Here is a 23,616-nt window from a genome sequence, read left to right on the forward strand (position 1 = left end):
ATCTAATCATAAAAGAGACAAATACAGCGTGTGGAACATTTTATAAGCCAAGTAGTTTGTAGACTAAAAATGTTAGTTTCAGAAAAAACAACTGCTCTAGAGAAAAGAACAAAAGAAAGTAGACTTTACTTAAGGCACAAATCTTAAGTTTACAGTAAGACTGAAAACAAAACTACAAATATAAGGTATTCTGGAAGAAAGGATCATATATTAGGTATTATTGAATCCATGTGAAGTTTTTTGGATGTAATAATCATTTGGTAGTTATGCAATTGTTTTTTAGGAAATATAGAGTGATATATTTAGAGATGAAACACCATGTGATGACTCAGATTTCATTTCAAAAGGATTGGCAAAAAAACCCCAAAAGGTATTAGAAGGGAAAAAGATTAGAGAGAGGTGACAAACATGGTGAATTAGGCAGAGAGATGAATGTTACTGACGTTTAGTATATATGTTCCCAAACCTTCTCTAATTCTAAAATTTTTCAAAACACAGCCAATTAATGCTTAAAAGGTAATTTATGTGTTGCTAATATACTACAGTTGATTTTTTTAGATGTGCTAAATAATGTTATTTAATAAGGCCCTCTATGAAATTCTTTCTCATCAAGGCTAACAAAGCTAACGGTGAACATTGTCTCTGGTTGGTGTCAGTAGCCTTCCTTCTATCTTTGTCTTTGTTTCATATAAGTCAAGAATTGTATTTGATGTACCTATGAATCAGAAAAACACAGAAATCAGTCCCCTTATCACAAACAATTTAACATTAAAAACCTGTAATCTTCTGGTTTTAAAATAATTTATTTCATAGGTTTGTTTTAATTTCATGTCTCAAAGCATACATTATTTAACCAAGAGGTGCTGGACAGAGATTTTGTAAAAAGGGAGAAAACATTTAGGATAAGAAACCGGCTCCATTCCATTAGAATTTGATCCTACCTTGTAAAGTCTTGCTAGGATAAATTTCTATCATACTTCTTTGTGCTTACAAAAAACATTAACTTCAGAATTTCCAATATTGTAAATAAAATTTTTTTACAATTAAGTATGCATTCAATTGACACACAAAGCAACCAAATAAATTGTTATCAACATTAGCATAATGTGTATTTCTTGTCACTGCACTAACATTAAAGTAAATTTTGAACCACAAAAACATTGTGACTAACATTAAAAAGGCAAGCTGTAAGATACTGAAAGCTTATAAAGGACAAATTGCACGTGGTTAAGATGGGACATCATTTGACAAAGGCTGGTGTTGTGCATATGGCTGCTTTTTCTTATAAGAAGGCCACCGGCAAACAGGGCAACAGTGTCGGCCCCCAGCCAACCACATCACAATGCAATTCTGATGGAACACATGACCACAAGGCAATCCCATTAGCAAGCATCCATTTTCAAAATTCTCTAGGCAAACAACACATTCAGTACAGTGCAACATATCAGCAGGCCAAGTTAACCAATCAGGTTCCATATCTTCATTAGTGTTATAGGATCCATATAACCTCCCCTTCCTTTCATATGGGCTGGTCTGACAATATTTATTGGCACACGAACAAACCTTAGCATCACAGTGACTTGCTCTTCCTGGAGGATTGTGAGCTATGCTTTGTTTATCTTCAAATACTTCCTTCTCACTGCTAACAGTGTCTGTGTTCTCACTGTCTGAGTCATTTTCAGTGTCTTGAGAACCTTCCGACATTTCCTCTTCAGATTGGACTCCAAGACATTTAAATCGCCACATTGGTAAATTTTTTATGTAATCAGTTGGTATCAGAGGGTGAAGCCAAAGATCAGGGAAAGCTAACCGCTCCAAGAATAAGTCAGGGTCTTCATCCCAATCAGATTCTACAGGAAAGTTTTGAAAAGAAGCAATGGGGTGGAAGAGGTAGCTGGTGTACCAGTCCCACAGACTTGATAACCACTCTAAGTTATTGACATTGACTTCATCATTGTTGCTTCGCCGTCTCTTCTTTTCAAAGTAATCAATTAGTAAACCATGTCCAAGATATGTACTGAGAAACAGGGCTGGGTGTGAAGAGTAAAACATCCAGTCTGCCCTTACCCATGAAGCCAATGTGGTTGTATTGGAGTATCTCAACAATTTTAAGCTATATTCATAAAAACTATCTAAATAAGGGAGCTGTAAAAATCCCAATACAGGTAGCCAGGAAATAATTAACAGAGAATTATATGTCCCTAAAGTGCTTATGAGAACCACAAATCGCTTGATGGTAGCTCCCTGTGTAATAAATAAGTCCATCCAAGCCATAAGATTAACTAGAACCAAACTCAAAACAAACAGATCATTTACTTCAGGTTGTAATGAGCGCAAAAATGAATCCATAGCCTGAAGGGATATAAATTCGCCCGTGTGGTTTCCATATCTGTAGATTCCTTCAGGAGTTCTAAGTATGTAAGATGGCATATTAAACACACCAATATCTGTCATATAACTCTTGTTGTCCCAGTTTTCCACATTAACAAATATAAATTCAACTCTTCCAGTAAATTTTATGCTTAGTGCAGAGAAGAAGGCTGGTGGTTGGTCAAGGTTTGCAAACAGGTATATTTTTACCCAATACTGATCACTTTTATTCCATTCTTCTTTCAAATGTTTAGCATTATAAATGGTTTTGATTCGAGAAGCTGCATGGGCAGTTATCCATTTAAATATATGCTCTACTTCAATCTTTCGTCCACTATATTCTTTAAGCATGACTTTCCCTTTAGATGTACTTGTTTGTGGAACAGACATAATGAGAGTGGATCTAACCCAGCCTCTTCTCTTGCAGTACCTGTAAGAGAGGAGAGTAAACTATGAATAAACAGCTGGCTGTTGCATAATATATCTTCTCCCAATAAGTTTTTTTTTTTTTTTTTGGTCCTGTCGTGGGGCCTGAACTCTGGGCCTGGGCGCTGTCCCTCAGCTCTTCAGCTCCAGGCTAGCGCTCTACCACTTGAGCCACAGAGCCACTTCTGGCGTTTTTTTGTTTTTGCTTATGTGGTGCTGGGGAACTGAACCCAGGGCCTCATGCATGCAAGGCAAGCGCTCTACCACTGAGCCACCTTCCCAGCCCCCAATAAGTTTTTTTAGGACTTGACTCTCTCTCCAGATCAAATTGCCCTCAGATAATCAATAAGAGGGCCCAATACAAGGAAGTTGTGCAAGAAGAAAATCAAGCTATTTTTTATAGTTTAGGTTTGTAGTTGAAAAACATTTTTGAAGCAAGAATATCTAGCAGCCTTTGAGTCAAGGGTATCAGTAAATACTTAAGCATCTTTTGTATCTATGTATCAATGCCTTCCGTGCTGCTAAGATCTAAAAGACAACAGGCAAATAAAACCTGATCAAGAGGAGGTTAAATCCTCTTAAAGATAACTGGTATAAGCCAATTAAATATCCTCTTAAAGAGACTGTAACCCCTGTAATCCTAGCTACTCAGCCTCCTGGCTGAGATCTGAAAATCACAGTTAGAAGCCAACCCCAGCAGGAATGCCTATGAGACTCTATCTCCAACTGACTACCAAAAAAACTTGAAGTGGAGCTGTGAAGTGGTAGAATGCTAACCTTGAACAAAGAAGCCCAGAAACACACTAGGCCCTGAGTTCAAGCCCCAGAACCAGCACAAAACCAAAACCAAAATCAAAATCAAAACAAATGAGACAAAACAGAAATAGTAAAACAGTATATATTTCATTGTTAAATAATGTATATGAAGTTCAACAGCACTGGAGTTTGAGCTGGTGAAGATTTCATGAATGATCTAGGTGGCTGATTAGAATTCAGATAAGCAGGGAAAAGAGAAGGAAATAAATGATCCTAGATGCCAAGTCCTTGATTTGGTGCAAACTCCTAAGAGTGGGAGTCAAGCCTTACCATTTATTAACCTGGCCGCTTTATAATCCCTGATATTCACAGGCACAATTGCAAAGTAATCTGTGCAAAAGATAACTCACAAGCCGGGCACTGATGGCTCACACCTGTAATCCTAGCTACTCAGGAGGCTGAGATCTGAGGATCACAGTTCAAAGCCAGCCTGGGCAGGAAAGACCATGAGATCTTATCTCCAATAAACCATAGAAAACTGGAAGTGGCTCTATGGTTCAAGTGGTAGAGCGCTATCCTTGAGCTGAAGAACTGGGGGACAGCTCCCAGGCCCAAAGTTCAAGCCCCACAACAGACCAAAAAAAAAAAAAAAAAAAAGATAACCCAGAAAAGAAGAACTGCAAGACCTTCCTTTGTTTCTTTTTTTTTTTTTTTTTTTTGTAGGTCGTGGGGCTTGAACTCTGGGCCTGGGCGCTGTCCCTCAACTCTTCAGCTCAAGGCGAGCGCTTTACCACTTGAGCTACAGCACCACTTCCGGTTTTCTGGTGGTTTATTGGAGATAGGAGTCTCACAGTCTCTCCTGCCCAGGCTGGCTTTGAACCGCGATCCTCAGATCTCAGCCTCCTGAGTAGCGAGGATTACAGGCGTGAGCCACCAGCGCCCGGCCTTCCTTTGTTTCTTTATTCTCCTATTTCTTCACTGGAAACCATGAAGAAGAAACAAAATGCATTAAAAAAAAAAGTATTTAGGATTAAGAGATTCAGTCCAAAAATGATCTCACTTAATAGCAACTATAGAATAATTCAAAATTAAGTTATTTGTTTAGACATTGAATAGGGTGATGACTGTTATGAATTTAAGGCATTGTCAAACTAGGTGATAAAAATACTGAAAAAAAGGAAAGTCACTCTCATACTACCACAGATAGGTTATAAGTTTGAACATTTCCATTTCTTTTAAAACAATATTCTTCTCCAAGAACCTACTATGTCAACACATTTTGCTTATTATAGATTTGTAAATGCATACTAATGTTGGATTTCACTCAGAATAATAATGCAAAATTACGGATGTCATGCTTAGTGAGAATGCATTATATTTTTACCAAATAAACATATTACAATTCATATAATCAAAAAGGAAAGTTGTGATATATGTAGATGTGATTTTACAATGACTAATGACTAATTCTTTATTAGGAATTTTGAAAATAACATGTTATATCTTAAAGTTAGTAATGACTCTGGAAAATGATCTCAGTGACTCAGAATGACAGACAGCTTAGCTTCTTGTTGATTTATTTTCAACAAGATAGATACCATTGAAATCAATACTGTTTCAACTAAAATGGTTTGAAAGCATATATTCCTTAAAAATAAGGTATCTTCACTGAATATATGTGATAATGTCACAATAAGCCCCTCGTATGATTAATATATGTTAATAAGAAAGTATCTTCTATCCTTAACACTTTGTCAATACAAAATAACTAAGATTAGTTCTATTTTTTACCCTAGCTGAAAAAAGCAGTAAGTCAGATTCATATACATCTTAAATTCTAAACAGCTTTAATGTTTTAATTGAGTATGATACTTGTGATGACACATTTCTACTCTGGGTCATTTTTTTTTGTCCTCCTGAAACACCACTTTGGCTCCTGATTTGTGTCAAAATTCTAATCATATATATATATATTTTTTTGATCCGGTCGTGGGGCCTGTACTCTGGGCCTGGGCGCTGACCCTCAACTCTTCAGCTCAAGGCTAGTGCTCTACCACTTGAGCCACAGCGCCACTTCCGGCTTTTTTCTTTTTGCTTACGTGGTGCTGAGGAATCGAACCCAGGGCCTCATGCATGCAAGGCAAGCGCTCTACCACTGAGCCACCTTCTCAGCCCCTCTACTCATATTCTTTATGAGAGAAAAACTTGCTTTGTAAAACAGACAAGATTTTAGTGCATGTTTCTTCATGTAAAGAAAACAAGTATTTTTCCTTTGAGTTCAGAGTTAAATGGTATTTTTGTTGTTTCTTTTGGTCATGGGACTTGAACTCTGGCCTGGGTGCTGTCCCTCAGCTCTTCAGCTCAAGGACAGCACTCTACTACTTGAGCCACAGCACCAGGTTTACTGGGAGACAAGAGTATCATGGACTTTCCTGCCAGGGCTGGCTTTGAACCACAATCCTCAGGTCTCAGCCTCCTGAGTAGCTAGGATTACAGGCGTGAGCCATTGGTGCCTGGCTGTTAACTGCTATTTTTTTTTGTCGGTCGTGGGGCTTGAACTCTGGGCTTGGGTGCTGTCCCTGCACTCTTCAGGTCAAGGCGAGCGCTCTAGTGCTTGAGCCACAGCGCCTCTTTCGGTTTTCTAGTGGTTTATTGAAGATAAGAGTCTCATGAGGGGCTGGGAAGATGGCTCAGTGGTAGAGTGCTTGCCTTGCATGCCTGAGGCCCTGGGTTTGATTCCTCAGCACCACATAAGCAAAATGAAAAAAGCCGGAAGTGGCGCTGTGGCTCAAGTGGTAGAGCACTAGCCTTGAGCTGAAGAACTGAGAGACAGCGCCCAGGCCCAGAGTTCAGGCCCCACAACCGGACCCAAAAAACAACAACAAAAGAGTCTCACGAACTTTCCTGCCTGGGCTGGCTTTGAACCATGATCCTCAGATCTCAGCCTCCTGAGTACCTAGGATTACAGGCATGAGCCACTGGCGCCCGGCTCTAAATGGTATTTTTAAGGTCTGTCATTCTACACTGAATTTTACTCTATCCAATAAAAGAAAATTTCACCTGGAATCATAATATCTTTCAAAGTATAGCCTATTTTCTAGAGTTGGAAAAAAATTCTAATACTAATACGAGGCTACTAATACATATTATCTAAATACTTGTCTAACAATATGCAGAACAACACACAATACATACATATATGCATATATATCATATTAATTTTAAAACTAAAATATGAAAACTAAATGTTCATATTACTTTTAATAATGTTGTAATACCTTAAAAGCATTTATCAAAGAAAGAAGAGAAGCAAAATAAAGCCAATGAAATTACAGGTTTAGCAGATTTTCTATACACAAATGAATTGTCCATTGTGGCCAATACATAAGATGGACAGAAAGGGAAGACATTAGAAACAAGTACTGTAGGATTTTGACATATATATCTTATGTCCCCTCTGCATGAAACAAAGCATGCTATGCATGGTAGTCTTTATTAACTTGGTGGCACAAGAAACAGAAATACATTTTAAAAAAGAAATCGAATATAGAAGGAATGTAAATAATGAAATGATAACTAAACAAACCAAATTCTTGCCTAAGAGAATGCAAAGATAGAAGAAAAATAAAATATTGAAGGGCAGAAAGAGAAAGGACACATAAAGAGAAAGAGGATGAGTCTGAGTTTGACACTAGGTTTTAAGAAAAATGACATACCTACAGATAGTTTTAGAGAAGTCAACATAATTATAAATTAGAGGGTGGAAGTCTAAAAAGATTTTCATCAGCACAGTGATACAATGTACAGCTATTTGTAAGAGAACACTGAGACAAAAAAGACCAAAGACACTCTTAAGAGACATCCCCAGAAGAAAGGAGAGCAAGAGGGAGGAAGAGGGAGAGTGAAAAAGAGTACAGTTCTAAGAGAGATCTGGGTAAACTGTGCTAAACAGTGCTAATGAGCTACATTAAATAAGAAAGATTCTGGTCAGTACTCAAAATTCTAATTGCCTAATCCACTTACCTGGGATCACTGGAACAGTTAAAAGTGCCTGTACGTATTCCAAATCTTGACACCTTTTTTACCATTTTCTCCCAGTGAACTTTACCCACCAAAGGACTTCTGTCGTTTGCTATGACCTATTCCCCCAAAAAAGAAAAAAACTCAGTTTAATTACCTAACAGAGTAAAACCAATCACTTATATACAGTCTAATTTCACATTTTTGACAGTTATTGTTCCCAGTTCTTGTTTATTGTATTAGTCAGATTATCATTGCAATTCCTATAAAAGAAGCACTAGAAAAGTCTTAAAACACTGGAAGTTACAGAGAACAGAGTTAAAATCATAGTAAAGAAGCTAACCATGATTTCCACCATGTGGCTTATTCTCTACAATTAAGGTACACAGGAAGAAAATGGCCCAGAAGTAATTTCTTGCTCTGAAAAATTTCACATCCAGATAAAGCTTATAAAAAATTACATGTGGATTCAAGAAATTCAAATTTCACTTAAAAAATTGTATCAAAGAAATTTATTTGCATGTAAATAAACAGACTTTTTAAAAAATGTTTCAGGAAAAAATTCCCACAGGTTTTATCACACATTTTTTTTCAAAAAATGAAAACAGAAAATCCAAACTAGTTACAGAACTGCCATACATACAATCAAATTTGATTCCTTTTTAGAAAAGTCCCTCCCCACTACTCCTGATGTATATTTTAAACGCAGAATTTAAAGCTCACCATCAAATTTCACTTTTTTAAAGCATAATTATAAAGCCAATAGTTGGTGATGTGTTTTCTATTAAACTATGCTTTAACTGAAACAATACTATTATTTATCTATGGCATTTTTTCCTTAATGACAATGAAAAACTCTAACAAGATTTTTTAAACTACAATTTTTTTCTTGTAACTTTGATTTGACTTTCAAATATAATTGGTACAGAAAAAACATTTTTCAAGAAAAAGTTCTAATTTAACCTTTAAATTATATAACAACTTTTTCCCCCCAGTCCTGGGGCTTGAACTCAGGGCTTTGGAGCGGTCCCTGAGCCTCTTTGTGCTCTAGGATAGTGCTCTACCATTTATTTGAGCCACAGAGCCATTTCTGGCTTTTTCTGGGTAGTTTATTGGAGATAAAAATCTCATGGACTTTCCTGGGCTGGTTTTGAACTGAGATCCTCAGATTGCAGACTCCTGAGTAGCTAGGATTACAGGTGTGGGCCACTGGCACCTGGCAACAAGTTCTCTTATTCATCATTGTCAGTCTCTCTAATAGTTTATATCTCTTCCATTTATTTCCTAATTTTCCTGTGAGAATCAAGATTGAATTCAATGAAGACACCAGTAAAAACAAAAAACAAAAAATAGAGACACAAAAATAACTAAGTGGAATTTAAAAACTAAAATTGAAAAATAAAAACCCAATACAAAAAATAACTAAGTAGAATTTAAAGGAACCCTAGAAATGAAAGCATCTGATTTATTTAAGTTCAGGGTATAGGCCAAACTTACTTTTATAAGTGCTATTACTATTCAACTTAAAGTTACAATATAATATTCTAAAACCTCTAATCTTTCTGGTAGGAAGGACCATTTTCACATTTATAAAACCATACACTGCAGGTCCTACAGAAGAGGTGGTGCAGCTACCCTACCTGTAGTCACTTGAACAAATGAAGTCTAAAAAACATCAGAGGACAGTAGAGCATGGAGCTACCCATTCATGACAAATGACTAAGTTCACTTTATGTGCCATTGGATTACTGTCCAATAACTCCCGTGATATGTCATCCTCATACTTACAGTGACATACATGTATATGTGGCATCTTATCTATGATGCTTAATACTCACATGCAAATTAAGAGCATTAAACAAATGGTTATGATATTTTTTAAGTCACAGTGCTTGTACTCGGGGCCTGGGTTCTGTCCTTGAACTCTACCCCCCGCCCCCCCGTCCCCCTCAAGGCTAGCATTCTACCATTTTGAGCCACAGTTTCACACAATTAATTGAGGTAAGAGTCTCATGGACTTTCCTGCCTGGGTTGGCTTTGAACCATGATCTTAAAACCTGATTCCTGAGTAGGTAGGATTACAGGCATGAGCCACTGATACCCAGTTTGATACTGCTTTCTTAACAAAAATAAATGAGGGAGATATGAGTTCATATTTGAATATACTGATGGCCAAGGTAAGCAGAAAGATGGAATTTTAGACATTGTTGCAAATGAAAGCTTTTTGAGACGATTCATATAGGTCACATTACTCCAGCTTTCACCTTTTTCCTTGGTTCAAAAGTACATTGTAGAGAGCTGGGCGCTGGTGGCTCACGCCTGTAATCCTAGCTACACAGGAGGCTGAGACCTGAGGATCGCGGTTCAAAGCCAGCCCGGGCAGGAGAGACCGTGAGACTCCTATCTCCAATAAACCACCAGAAAACCGGAAGTGGCACTATAGCTCAAGTGGTAGAGCGCTAGCCTTGAGCTGAAGAGCTGAGGGACAGCGCCCAGGCCCAGAGTTCAAGCCCCACGACTGACAAAAAAAAAAAAAAGTACATTGTAGAGGGGGGAGGGAGTATGACATACTCTATCCTCCAGTCACAAGTTAAGTGTTTCTTTTCTTTTTTTGCTGTAACTTAAGAGTCACTATAATAGTTCTCTTGGCCATAAAGCCAGAGATACCTTGAACCTAATTTTCAGATTCTTCAGGAGATTAAGAACTCTGTGTAATTATACCACATACTTCCTGTTCTTTCCCCTTGATTTATTTTTATTTTTAAGAACTTACTTTTCAGCTGGTCGTTGGTGGTTCATGCCTGAAACTCTTTAATTCTAGCTATTTGGGAGGCTAAGATTGAAGATCCTAGTTTGAAGCCAGCCTGGGCAGGTAAAGTCCATGAGATTCTTATCTCCAGCTACCAAAATGTTGAAAATGAAGCTGTGGCTCAAGTGATAGAGCACTAGTTTTGAGCACAAAAGCTCAAGGACAGTGCCCATGCCCTGAATTCAAGCACCAGGAATGGCTAAAAAATAAAAATAAAAAAAAAATAAAAGCAACTTCTCAGACATTTTCCTATTTCTTGATTATGGCTGCCAATAAGCCAAACATTTCAAGTATATGTTTATAACAACAATGCTTCAATGATTTAAGAGACCTCCTCTGTCAATACATACATGGCTCTAAGCCTGGGCATCTCAGAAAAATCCTTTTCAGAACACAAATTCCAATGTTAGAAACAGGAGAAGAAATGAGAAGATTGTTCCCAGGTATTTACTACTTCCAGCAGAGATAGCAGAATAGAGTTGTGAACATTGCTGAAGCAGATATATATGACAATAATCAACCCCAGGGCCTATTTCCTCAGCAATCTGTTCTGGCATCTGCTTTTGAAGGGCTTAAGAATCCCCGACTGAGAGAGTGGCACAAAAATGAAAAATCATCTAGGTATGGCAGGAAAGCATTTTAAATGACCATATAGCTTTATTTATATAATTAGAAATTGTTTTGTCTGCCAGGCATGGTATTTCATGCCTTTAATTCCAGCTACTAGGGAAGAAGATGACTGCTTGAAGATAGCTTGGGCAAAAAATTAGCAAGACCCCATCTCAACCAGTAGCTGGTCATGGTGGCATATGCCTGTCATACTAGCTACACAATAAACAAATAGAAGGAGAGAAGTACAGGCTAAACTGGGCAAAAATATCATGAAACGGCCAAATATATCATTCACAATAATTAACGCAAAAAGTCCAAGATGGCATAGCTGAAGTGGTACAGTGACTACTTAGGAAGTGTGAGGCCCTGAGTCAAGCCTTACACAGTTACATTTCCAACAGATTTAAAATGCATTAAATTTAATGGAGGCTAAATTAAATGTCCACTATTAAAAAAAAAAGTCAGTATTTTCACAAAATAGCTCATCTCACTGAGTTACATGGAAGACATAAAATATTCTAATTTCTCCTGTGGCACACCAATAGGAATACTTGGTTTATAGCTTATTTTCTGTACATTTTTTTTTCTTTTTTCTTTTTTTGTCAGCCATGAGGCTTGAACTCTGGGCCTGGGTGCTGTCCCTCAGCTCTTCAGCTCAAGGCTAGTGCTCTACCACTTGAGCCACAGTGCCGCTTCTGGTTTTCTGGTGGTTTATTGGAGATAAGAATCTCATGGTCTTTCCTGCCCAGGCTGGCTTTGAACTACAACCCTCAGATCTCAGCCTTCTGAGTAGCTAGGATTACAGGCGTGAGCCATGGGCACCTAGCAAGTATACATTTTTCTGAGTGGCATCTATACTGCTGGTCTCACTATGAAGGGAGAGCAGCTCAGGAAGGAGGCTGCATTCTCTGTGGGGACAAAAGTACAGAGCCTAGAAGAGTCTTGGCAACACAGGCTAGAAGTGCCCTTCCCAAAGTATCTGCCTTTATAAATGCCATCCCTACATTTGTTCATTATTGTATTCTATAGCTAATATAGCACCTAGTTCATAGAGGTGCTTATATTTATATTTAATTACAGCATTTATCTTTTTTATGTCTTAGTAATTCTTTCTTCTACTTTCAATTAATAGAACACCTAAAGGAAACTAACTTTCGTACTTTTGATATGAAAATCCCTTTCCCAGCAACCAGTCACTCAGAAAGCTTTTGGCACAAACATTAGTATAAGTAGTACCTGACTATATAACTGCATGTGCATTAATGCTCCTTTTTGTTTTATTTTTGGCAGTATTGTTTTGAACTTAGGGCCTTATGTTTGCTAGGTAAGCAACTCTACCAACTAAATTTATACTTTTTTTTTTTTTTTTTTGCCAGTCCTGGGGCTTTAACTTAAGCCTGAGCACTGTCCCTAATGCTTTTTTTTGCTAAAGGATAGCACTCTATCACTTGAACCACAGTACCACTTGTGGCTTTTTCTGTTTATGTGGTGCTGAGGAATCGAACCCAGGGCTTTGTGCATGCTAGGCAAGCACTCTACCACTAAGCCACATTCCCAGCCCTGAATTCATACTTTTTTTCTGCCAACGATATTAATAGTATCATTCTTGGGCTATTCAAAATTATTAACACAGGCAGATACCTTTTAGGCAGCCAATGAGAAGCTGTACCAAATGCTTTTGTGGGCCTTATGTAGCCCTTGGACATATAAAGACAGCCAATTTAGTGCATTTAAAAATACACTTTTGCTATATGCTAATGGCTCAGGCCTGTAGCTCCTGTAGTTAGGAGCTACTTAGGCGACTGAATGGTTCTAAGTCAGCCCCAGTAGACAAATCTGTGAGACTCTTATCTCAATTCATCAGCACAAAAGCTGGAAGTGGAAGTGTAGCTCACACCTGTACTCCTAGCTACTCAAGAGGCTAAAATCTGAGGACAGAGATTTGAAGCCAGTCTAGGCAGAAAAGGCTGTGAGAGTCTATCTCTAATTAGCTATCTAAAAGTAGAAAGTAGAGTTGTGGCTCAAGTGGTAGACAGCTAGCCTTGGGGGAAAAAAAAAAAAAAGCCAGGCAAGCTGGATGCCAATGGTTCATACCTGTAATCCTAGCTATTCAGGAGGCTGAGATCTGAGCATCTCGGTTTAAATCCAGCTCAGGCAAGAAAGTTCATGAGACTCTTATCTCCAATTAACCACCAAAAGCCAGAAGCAGAGCTGTGGTTCAAGTGGTAGATTGTTAGCCTTGAGCATAAAAGCTCAGGGACATCACCCAGGCCCCAAGTTCAAACCCAGGGCCAGCATAAAGAAATGAAAAAGCTAGGCAAACCACAAGTAGCAGTTCAAGCTCCATTTGCAGAACACACACAAAAATAAGTTTTAAAAATACATGTTGGCCTATTTTTTGGAAGTGGATTTCACTGCTGATTGAACATCTGACATACCTCTTTTAATACTGCAAATCTCCACACACAAGATTGAATATTAAGTAATATAACCTCCTTAAACAATTGGAGTACCATACTATTTTTTGCATTTCTCAATATTTCATTTAACCAAGGATCTATTTTTAAAACTGTAGGCCTTGGGCTGGGAAGGTGGCTCAGTGGTAGAGCACTTGCCTTGCATGCCTGAAGCCCTGGGTTCCATTCCCCAGCACCACATAAGCAAAAAAGAAAAAAAGCCGGAAGTGGCACTGTGGCTCAAGTGGTAGAGTGCTAGCCTTGAGCTGAAGAGCTGAGGGACAGCGTGCAGGCCCAGAGTTCAGGCCCCACGACTGGACCCAAAAAAATTAAAATAAAATAAAATAAAATAAAACTGTAGGCCAATTACATGTATACAAACTACAAAAATCATAAGAAGTTAGGATGAGTAATGATAAAAACAAAACTCAACAAAATTTAATTTTTTTAATATTCCTTCTAATTGATAAGTAAACATAGTCTTTCATAACCACAATAGACAGGATAAAGTGGTTTGCTTCATGAGTAGCTGATAAATAAGAAAATAAAGTAGAATTGTTCTGAACAAAACTATTGTCTAGGAGCAAAAATATAAACAAACTTAAAGTCAGCCATTAGTGGTTTGTGCCAAACAGGAACTATATTAACATAATACTTCAGTAAATATTGACCAATGCATCTCAGTTCTTTAAGTCAGGTGGTGCTTTTCATCTCTACTTCCATTCCAGTGACTTTAAATTACTTATGATGTGGCACAGGCAAAAGGAACAAATATGGGGTTGGGAAGATGGCTCACTGGTAGAATGCTTGCCTTGAATGCATGAGGCCCTGGGTTCAATTCCTCAGCACCACATAAGCAGAAAAAGCCAGAGGTGGCACTGTGACTCAATTGATAGCGTTAGCCTTGAGCTGTAGAGCTGAGGGACAGTGCCCAGGCCCAGAGTTCAGGCGCCACAACCGGAAAAAAAAAAAAAAAAAAGAAAGAAAAAAGAAAAAATATATCTTTTTTTAAACTCTGACAAAAAAAAAATCGAAACAGAGAAACAGAAATGTAAGAGGCAAACCCATAAGCTCCATAAAATATGCTAACTTTTCCATTTCAGAAGCCTTCCACTGTGCCATCTGCCTCTCTGACCAAGAGTCTTTAGAAAGAAAAGTAATCACCTTCTATTTGTGGTGTCAACAACACTGGGTAGGAAGGACCAATTAATCTAAAACTGGAAAAAAAAAAAACTAGCTAATTAAAGATCTGAGATCAGGTTAGGAACAAAGCAGGAAAACTCCATGTCAGAATCGTTATAACTTGGTATCTACAGTATTACTGGTATGCCACATGTATTTCACCACCTTAAAAACTAAAATTAGTTCTGTTCACTTCACACTGTACAAATATAGAGAAGAATAAAGAGTTTGACAACCTGAAGAGGACAGAAATGATCAGAATTTGTCTGTCAGAGAAGTGTTACTATGAAAACACTTCTTCTATACTTAAAAAAAATAAGGGAGCAAAGAAAATAGCTTCTTTTGAAATAAGCAGGCCTCTATCATTTGTATCACTCCTCTAGTCCCCAAACTAGTTTTGTGCAAGTTATATATAAGACTGAATTCATATTATCTGAAGAATGACAACCAAAGAGAATATTTCTGTTCTATTTCTAGCAGGTAATTTCAATTTCAAATATAGCTTAGAAACAAATAATTATAGAGCTGAAACCAGTGTATCTGTACTGATTAGCTTAGCTGGTTAGTTCATAGTGCCAAGGACAGGATTTCAATCTCACTCTTCTTGGCTGTCCTGCCAAAGATTGTTCTGTCCAAACCAAACCAGCCATCTGACAAATGTAAGCCACTGGCCCCAAGGACCACAAGCCAAACCACGGTGATCACAGCAAACCTTGAATGTCACTGGAAAAATTAAGTACATGTTCTATTGCATCATTTCTATACACAGAAAACTAATATATATTGTCTATTGTGGGTCTTAAACTCTGGGCCTGGGTGCTGTCCCTCAGCTTTTCAGCTCAAGGAGATCACTCTACTACTTAAGCCTCAGCGATACTTCTGGTTTTCTGGTGGCTAATTGGAGATAAGAGTCTCACAGACTTTCCTGCCCGGGCTGGCTTTGAACCGTGGATCCTCTCAGCCTCCTGAGTAGCTAGGATTACAGGTGTGAGCCATCAGCACCTGGCTTGTTATTTTAATATGGTATATTCAATTGTTAATACCTCTGAGCCTTTAAAAAATATTTCCAGTCTTAGAGTCAGGTGTCTGTGGCTCATACCTGTAATCCTATATACTTAGGAGACAGAGGTCTAAGGATTATATATAGTTCAAAGTCAGCTTGGGCATGAAAGTCTTGTGACTCTTATCTCCAACTAACTACCAGAAAAAAACAAAACTTGGAAGTGAAGCTATGGTTAAAGTGGTAGAGAGTTTGCTAGCCTTAAGCCAAAAAAAGCTCAAATGTACAGGCTGGCCCTGAGTTCAAGCCCTAGGGCTAACACTGATGTGTATGTATGTTGAGAGAAGCTATTATTTGTAGTGTTAATACTTACAATTGCCTTTTAATCCTCACTTCATACAACTGTCACCTTTTAAGAGAATTTTTTGCTACTTTCTTTCCTTAGCCTATTTTTCTTCTTAGCATTTTTTTTACTACTGGTATTATAGGTGTGTATTCCTATTTATCTCCAGGGCTCAGAACAGGGTATAGCATATTTATACCTGTTGAATAAATTGATGCATTTTGTCATGTATTAATGAAGCTTAATCCATGAATATCTTTAACATGACATCAAAAGCTAGTTGGTTTGTAAACCAAGAGTATGTGGCTAACCTAGTGAACTACAATGTGTTACCTACAGACAGTATCCTATATACCAAAAGAATTTCCAGTTTTTTAAAACGGTTCTTTCAAGTTCCAGCAGTACTCAGCATCTCTACCATTTATTTGCATGGGATCAATTAAGTCAAGCAACAAGCATTTTAGACTATACATGCAGAACTATGGGACTGGCTACTCAATTCTATTGCAGTAATAAATATAAATTATAAAATGCCAATAATCAGAGCTTATTAGTAGAAATAAATACCAGGAAAAAGAAAATAACTACTTACTTATAAGCTAAAGCTTTGAAGGAGCTACAACTTCTTTTTCTTTAAGAGCAATGTCTACCTGCTGGCTTGCTCTACCACTGAGCTTCATCCCTAGCCCCTAAAGCTTATTTTTCAAAATCAATTACCTAACGCAGAAATATAGTAGAATTTGAATGGATAGTGTACATACTGCTGATTATCTGGAGTGTAAACCCAAATTCAATAGGAAGGATATCCAAAGCAATCTCTAGAAGAATTCCCAAACCTTAACCTGTTAGCAAAGCACACTACAGTATTATTCCATCCTCTTTTAGATGCGTATTTATTTTAGGTCATATGCAATGGAAAGTCTATTTACAATCACACTGAATTTCGTGATAGGACCAGCTATACAGCTAAGGTCTCAGAACTCAGCCTTTATTCTTTTATTCTTTATTCTTTTATTCTTTATTCTTTATTCTTTTATTCTTTATTCTTTATTTTTTCTACATCCTAAATCAGATTTTGTTGACTGCAGAATGAAATAACAAATACATCCAGCAAGAAATCAGGAGACTTAGGATTTGATTCTGGTTCAATACATCAATTAGTTCTACGACCATGGACAAACTACTTCATCTCTTAAAGCCTCAGAAAGGGATAGTCTGATAAAACCTCCAAGCTTCAGCTGTTTTATACAGTACATTATTAATTTTAGCCAAATTCATGCTGTAATTTAATTGATCTTACTTTAAGTGGATACATATTTTATCATTTGAGTTTTGTTCTAAGTAGTATTTAAGAAATTATAAGTTCAATGTAGTCTAGATTATTTTAATTTACAAAACATTAATGATATGTCCATTCATTTAAACCATACTTTGAGAAGTTTTTTGTAATACACTAATTAGATCTCACCATTCAACATATGTTTTATTGTTGTTTGGATCGATCAATCGATTGGTCTGTGGGTCGGTCGGTCTGTCTATGTCTGTCTGTCTTTAGCAGTCTTGGAGTTTGAACTCAAGGCTTATGCTTGTCAGGCAGGTGCTCTTACCATTGAGCCATGTACCCAGTCCTGATTGTTTTCAGCACACAGTCTTGTTTCCCACCTGGTACATGCCTGGGCCACTTTAATCTGCCTACTTTAGGCTTCTTTTGTTGCTGGAATTACAGGTACCTACAATTATATGAAGCTGCATCTTTGCTGAGATGGGAGTCTCATGGACTTTTCTGCTTGGGCTAAAACAAATCCTCCCACTCAGCCTCTCTGTAGCTGGGAAGACAAGCATCTACCATTGTACCACACTATGGGTTGAGATGGGGTTTCACAAACTGCCCAAACTGGCCTCAAATCACGGTCCTTCATTCTCAGTCTCCTAAATAGCTGTTTATTTATTTATTTTTTTTGTTTTTAATTCTGGTCTTGGGAATTGAACTCAGAGTCTGAGTTCTGTCCCTAAGTATTTTTGCTCAAGGCTAGTACTCTACTATCTGAGCCACAGCTCCACTCCAGCTTTTTTTGGTAAATTTCCTTTAAATTGTTATCATAAAGGTGATGTGCAGAAGGGTTACAAGCTATAAGTCAGGTAAAGAGAGTAAGTACATTTCTTTTTTGGACAATGCCACCCACTATTTAGTTTTTTTGAGATAGATAGGGTCTTGCTATATATATAGTCCAGGTTAGCCTTAAACTCATAAACCTTCTGCATCAGCCTTCCATTTAATGGGATTAAATCACACTTATATTTCTAGGTACTGATGGGCTGAGATTGGGAGGATAGTAGTTTGAGGCCAACCAGGGCAAAAAAGTCTGAGAAACCCCTTCTCAATGGAAAGCCAAACATGGTGAAGCATACTTGTCACTCTTGCTACAACAGAAAGCCTAACACAAGCAGATTGAGCCCAGGCAGGAAGTAAGACCCTATCTCAAAAATAACCATCAGAGCTGAGATGTGGTTCAGTGTAAGGGCACCTATCTAGCAAGGAAAGGACCCAGAGTGGACCCAGAGTTCAGGCCCACAGTTCCAACCCCAGTACTGCCCCCAAAATCAAGGGCCACCTCAAAATGAAACAAACAAAAACTAGGGTTTAAAAATACCTTGTCATAAGCACAGTAATGAATGTTCCCAGTCACTATCCACAATAATTCCTCCTTTATAGCCCTAAACGGCTATTTCCCTAATATAGGATTATTTTACCTCTATTTAAGGGTTCTTCACCTATATGCAAAGAAAGATCTGAGCTGCTAAACTAAAAATTAGAGTTAACAAAAACTGAAACAGTGCATGTCACTAAATTTAAAGAGTGCATGTGGTGTTTCTCACTTTAAGAAAACAACACAGCAGCCTCTCCTTGAGAACTGAGTTTTACTTACGAAACATAAGTAAACAGTAGTGTCACAAACTGACATACATTATTTTAGTAAAAAATAATATCTCTTTCAAGGTTCTGAAGAATTATCATTGCTTCTGATACCTGAACAAGCCAGATGCCATCTTTTGTATCTTCTACAAGCTCATAGAAGTGCATTTCACCACTGAAATTGGTGCTAGAAACAGATTCAGATGCCTCCTCTTCTTTGAGAGCAGAATAGAGCTCACCTTCCATCAAGTCACCTAAAAAAAGACACACAAACATGTAAAATTTCAATGCCATGCTCAGAATGTCAATAATTCCATTTCTACCATGTAGAATCATGTATTTGTCCTTTCCTTGTACTCTATGGGAATAAAAACAATAGAACCTAAACATATCCAATGAATCTGTAATAAGAACCTATTATATGGTAGACAAAAGTGAATAAAACAGAAGAAAATCCACTTTTTATATTTTCTAAATGGATCATTTCAAAATTCATTATAAAACAGAGTATGTATTTCAGATGAATCATTCAAAGTTGGTTAGGAAATTATTCAATTCATACCAATCCAAAAGTACACCACAGTAGTTTTATGCATGACATGCCTGTTTCCTTCATTTTAAAACATAAGTTTATATACTCTGACTTAAAACGGGTTCACAGAATTTGCCATTAACTCCACTTAAAATAGCAACAGGGTTTATGTGACTTGGAGGTTAGAACAAACTCCACATCCATGCATTAATTTACAATATAAATTAGAGTTTGTATCATCAAATAAAACCAAATGCAAATATTAATGTCACATCAGTTTTTGCTTTAAATATTAAAAACAATGAATAACCAGTACTGTAGTGTTATAGCAGCAAAGCCATCCAAACAAATATTTCAGTTTTATAGTTAAATTGCCATATCAAGACTTATTTTCCTATAAAATGTGTGAAGTGACTGTATATTTTGTGGGCTAGATATGTTCTTCAGATTATGTGTGATCACCTTATGCATCAAACATGACAAGTATTTTTAGGCCCAAAGGAAGGCAATAATACATAACATAAATGTCAAAATAACAAAATGCATGTTAAGTTATTTTACTGTGAAAATCTGACTTTGGCAGATAGACACTTCTCATTTCTAAGCCTAGTCAGTTTATTAGAGATCTTTTTCTTTAGATACTCCATTTCCTCACTCTGTGTGTGTGTGTGTGTGTTCCATTTCCTCACTGTGTGTTTGTGTGTTCCATTTCCTCACTCTGTGTGTGTGTGTGTGTGTGTGTGTGTGTGTGTGTGTGTGTGTGCCTATCAGCAAACAAGGCGTAAGCATAATATGTGATCTTTTATTTCCTCTAAAGAAAAACTTATCCCTTTGAGAGGGAAGTTTTCTTTCTTCTACACCAGTAGTGACATCAGAGTTTTATAAATACACAACTGTTAAACTGTTAGGAAGTTTACGTTTTTATAAATCACACTATATGGCTAGAGGGCACTATGAAAAACTGTATAGTAAAAGACAAGATACACTTAAAACAAAATAGATAACCATCAGTTTCAATGCTTCCTACAGCAATATCCTTCTTAGCTGCATTCCTCTCTCAGGAAGTCTATTTAAAAAGATATACACTGTCCAACAGTTAAGAAAAATCACCATTTTTTAACCCAATGCCACCCAAACCCAGAGTTACTGAAAATACATTCTTTAAGATTTTAAATTCTCCCAGCACTATTTTAGTTCTAATCCTCAACCCATCAAGTGATGCAAAGTGCCTGTGATTCATGAAAAGAAGGAATTTACATTTAAGATACTAAAAAAATTAACCCTGACAGAAACACAATAAACTTTAAAGTGGACAGGCATTCAAACAAGAAAAATCACCTTATCTTATTAAATTAAAAATCTGAAAAGTGTATCTTTTCAGATACACTTTGTCCATATTTAAACTCATAACATTTAAATGTTACGTTCCAATGTCTCTTTTATATTATCCCAATGTTTTCCCTTCCAGGTAGCTTGTTATTACCACGGTGACAAAAACCGCTATTCCAGGCTGCGTTTTTGGAGTCTTCCTTTTCCTAAATTTTGATGAATTCCAACTGACAAATGATACTTCCCAGTTTGATGACAATACCAATTTCTTTTTTTGGGGGGGGGGAAATCAATTTAGTAAAGAACGCTTAAAAAAAAACTACACTTTTCAAACCATCACTAAAAAATAACCGTAAAAAGACATAATTTCAGCCCTCTCCCAAGCTGGGATTCCCATATTTTATTATAGAAAACCGGGACAAAGCAGTCTCGCTGAACCCGACCAGAACCCGGTTCGATGGGGGTGGGAAAGGATGACAGCCAGGTAGACAGAGGCAGAGAGCTTCCCCCCCCAATCTCCAGGTGGAGGGGACCCCAACACTCACCTGACTTTTCCACCAGCTCCCGCACATCCTTCTTCTCGGGCAGCCCGGAGTAGCCCAGCCCTCGGCACTCCAGAATGGTCTTCAGCTTCTTAAAGCTCAGGGCCACTGGATCCACCAGCTGGGTGGCGAAGATGCCAGTCTCATACCACACAATGGCCTCAAAAAACCTGGCCAGGACGAACAGGACCAGAAAATAGAGGAGCAGGAAAAACAGCTTCAGCCACATCTTTCCCAGGTTAGTCTCCTCTCTGGCCCAAGAGTCCGGATCTGGGGGGGGGGGGGGGGGGGGAAACAGGCGGGTGGCGGCGAGGAGGTCGAGGCAGGCTGGGCCCCGGAGAACACGCTTCCGCGTGCGGCGGTCACCGGGCCATCCCCGCGGGGGGGAGACGCGGGCGGGCTGGAGGGTGTCCGTGCGGTTGAAGGGGACGCCGAGGCGCGGAGCCTCGCGCCGGGCCTTCCAGTCAGGAGGCGAGAAGACAAGAGAACCGCTCAAAATCCCCCATCCATTCGACAGCCGGGGAACAAGATGGGGGACGCTTTCCCCGGGAGGACCCCCGGGCTGGGCTCAAGGTGACGGGGTCGGCAGTCCGGCGTCCGAGTCTCCCGGGGCGGGGGGACGACCGAGCCAGACTCGGGCTCGGCTCCGGGCGGCGCTGGGGGCCGGCGGCCCGGCTCCCGCGCTGCGGGTTAGGAAGGTGTAGCGCTCGGCCGGTCCAGGCCCGGGGCCGAGTGCGCCCGGCGCGGGAAGAAGCCGCCGCCGCCGCCGCCGCCACCGCAGCGCCGCGCCCGGCGCCCAGGCCCCAGGCCGCGCCGGCCGCCCAAGCTCCGCGGGAAGCGCGGCGGGCACGGCGGCAGCTCCAGGTTCCGGCGAGCCGGCCGGGCGGGCAGGGCGGCGGGGCCCGGAGGTGGGGGGGGCGTCGCGGTCTCCACAGAGGGAAATCCGGAGCGCTGAAGGGGGGAAAAATAAAAACCGAAAAACAAGCTCGGAGATGACGCCTTTCGGGTTGCCTTCAGGCCACGCACGGCCGGTCTGGTGAGGTTGGGCGGTGCAAATGCAAGCCGCGGTCCCGGCCGCCTCCGGCCGCCCCCTCAGGCCGCGGCCGTCGCCCCCTCCAGCAGTGGATCAGCTGCGGCCGGACCGGAGTCCGAGACATAACAAGTGACGTCGGCGTCGGGGCGGGGCCTCGGGCGGGGCGGGGCGCGGCGCAGCCTCCGGGTGGCGAAGGCGGGAGGAGGACAGAGAGGGGGGGAGGGCAGGAGAGGGAGAGGGGGAGGGCGGCAGGGGCGAGCGGTGTCTCCCGCTTGCAGCCTCGCCGCGGGGTGGCTTCCAGACTTCTCCAGGAGTTGCCTGTCCTGGGTCTTCTCCACTCTATCCTGTTTTTGCCCTGAAGATATTTATAACTGATTTTTGTCTGAGGATTAGACTTTGGGCTAAGTCACTGTGTGTATTTTTCTCTTCTAAATAATGCTATCATATTTTTTAAGTATCAGTAAACGCAAGGAACAAATGCTCCTTTATGAGCCCTGGTGAAGTGGGGAAGTTTTGACATACTTGACTTGGTGTGGTAGAAGAGGAAACCCAGAAAACATGTGTTTTTTTCACCTTTACATGAGAATGCGATTTGTAAACATGTGTGTTGGCAAAGCAGTCAGGACTAGATCTAGTTGTTGCTGCCTTCCTGCCTCCAAAAACAACTATGGATCTGGGCACTTGTGACTCAGGCCTATAATCCTAGTTACTCAGGAGGCTGAGATCTGAGGATCATGGTTGGAAGTCAGCGTTGGCAGCAAAGTCCAGTAGACTTTATCTCCAACTAACCACCAAAAAGCCAGAAGTGGAGTGCCCAGGCCCTTGAGTCCAAGCACAAGAACCAGTTAAACAAACAGATAGGAAAGCCCTGAACTCACAGGACAAAGGTTGTTGACTATTGCTATGACAAGGGGCAAAGTTCTGTGTTTAATGGGCACTGCCACCAAGAGGAACTTACATAAAATGGGTAACATTGACAGGTGTACAGTACCTGGTTCCCTATTTACTTAACTCAAATGGTGCAACCTCTGTGCTAGTCTTGAGGGAAGGTGGAGTTAGTTGGATTCATGAACTGAACAAGGCTAGGTCCCACTGAACCTCTTGATCATGAAGAAACAAACCCAGGAATTAGCCAATGTGTAAAATCAACTACCCTAAAGTAGGGGTGAAAGTTTTAGGAAAGGAATATAAATCTCAAGTTTTAGAACAAATGAAGAAAAAGTAAAGAATGAGGGTGGGAGTGTAGTCTCTGAATGGTACCCTTTGAAATAAAACTAATAAGAGCATTTCAG

General features: G+C 39.4%; 1 protein-coding gene across 1 annotated transcript; it reads right to left on the reverse strand.

The window, feature by feature from the left end:
- Positions 1-223: 223 nt before the first annotated feature.
- LOC138804712 (E3 ubiquitin-protein ligase RNF103) lies at positions 224-22,041 on the reverse strand. The gene is made up of 4 exons (XM_069989171.1): positions 21,295-22,041; positions 19,003-19,142; positions 7,576-7,691; positions 224-2,800 (listed from the first exon to the last, which is right to left on the reverse strand). The coding sequence occupies exons 1-4, from the start codon at positions 21,518-21,520 to the stop codon at positions 1,228-1,230; spliced, it is 2,055 nt and encodes a 684-aa protein (XP_069845272.1). The 5' UTR covers positions 21,521-22,041; the 3' UTR covers positions 224-1,227.
- Positions 22,042-23,616: the final 1,575 nt, after the last annotated feature.

The sequence above is a fragment of the Dipodomys merriami genome, unplaced genomic scaffold (assembly GCF_024711535.1).
Source record: "Dipodomys merriami isolate MVZ:Mamm:240054 unplaced genomic scaffold, mDipMer1.0.p SCAF_37, whole genome shotgun sequence".
Lineage (NCBI taxonomy): Eukaryota > Metazoa > Chordata > Mammalia > Rodentia > Heteromyidae > Dipodomys > Dipodomys merriami.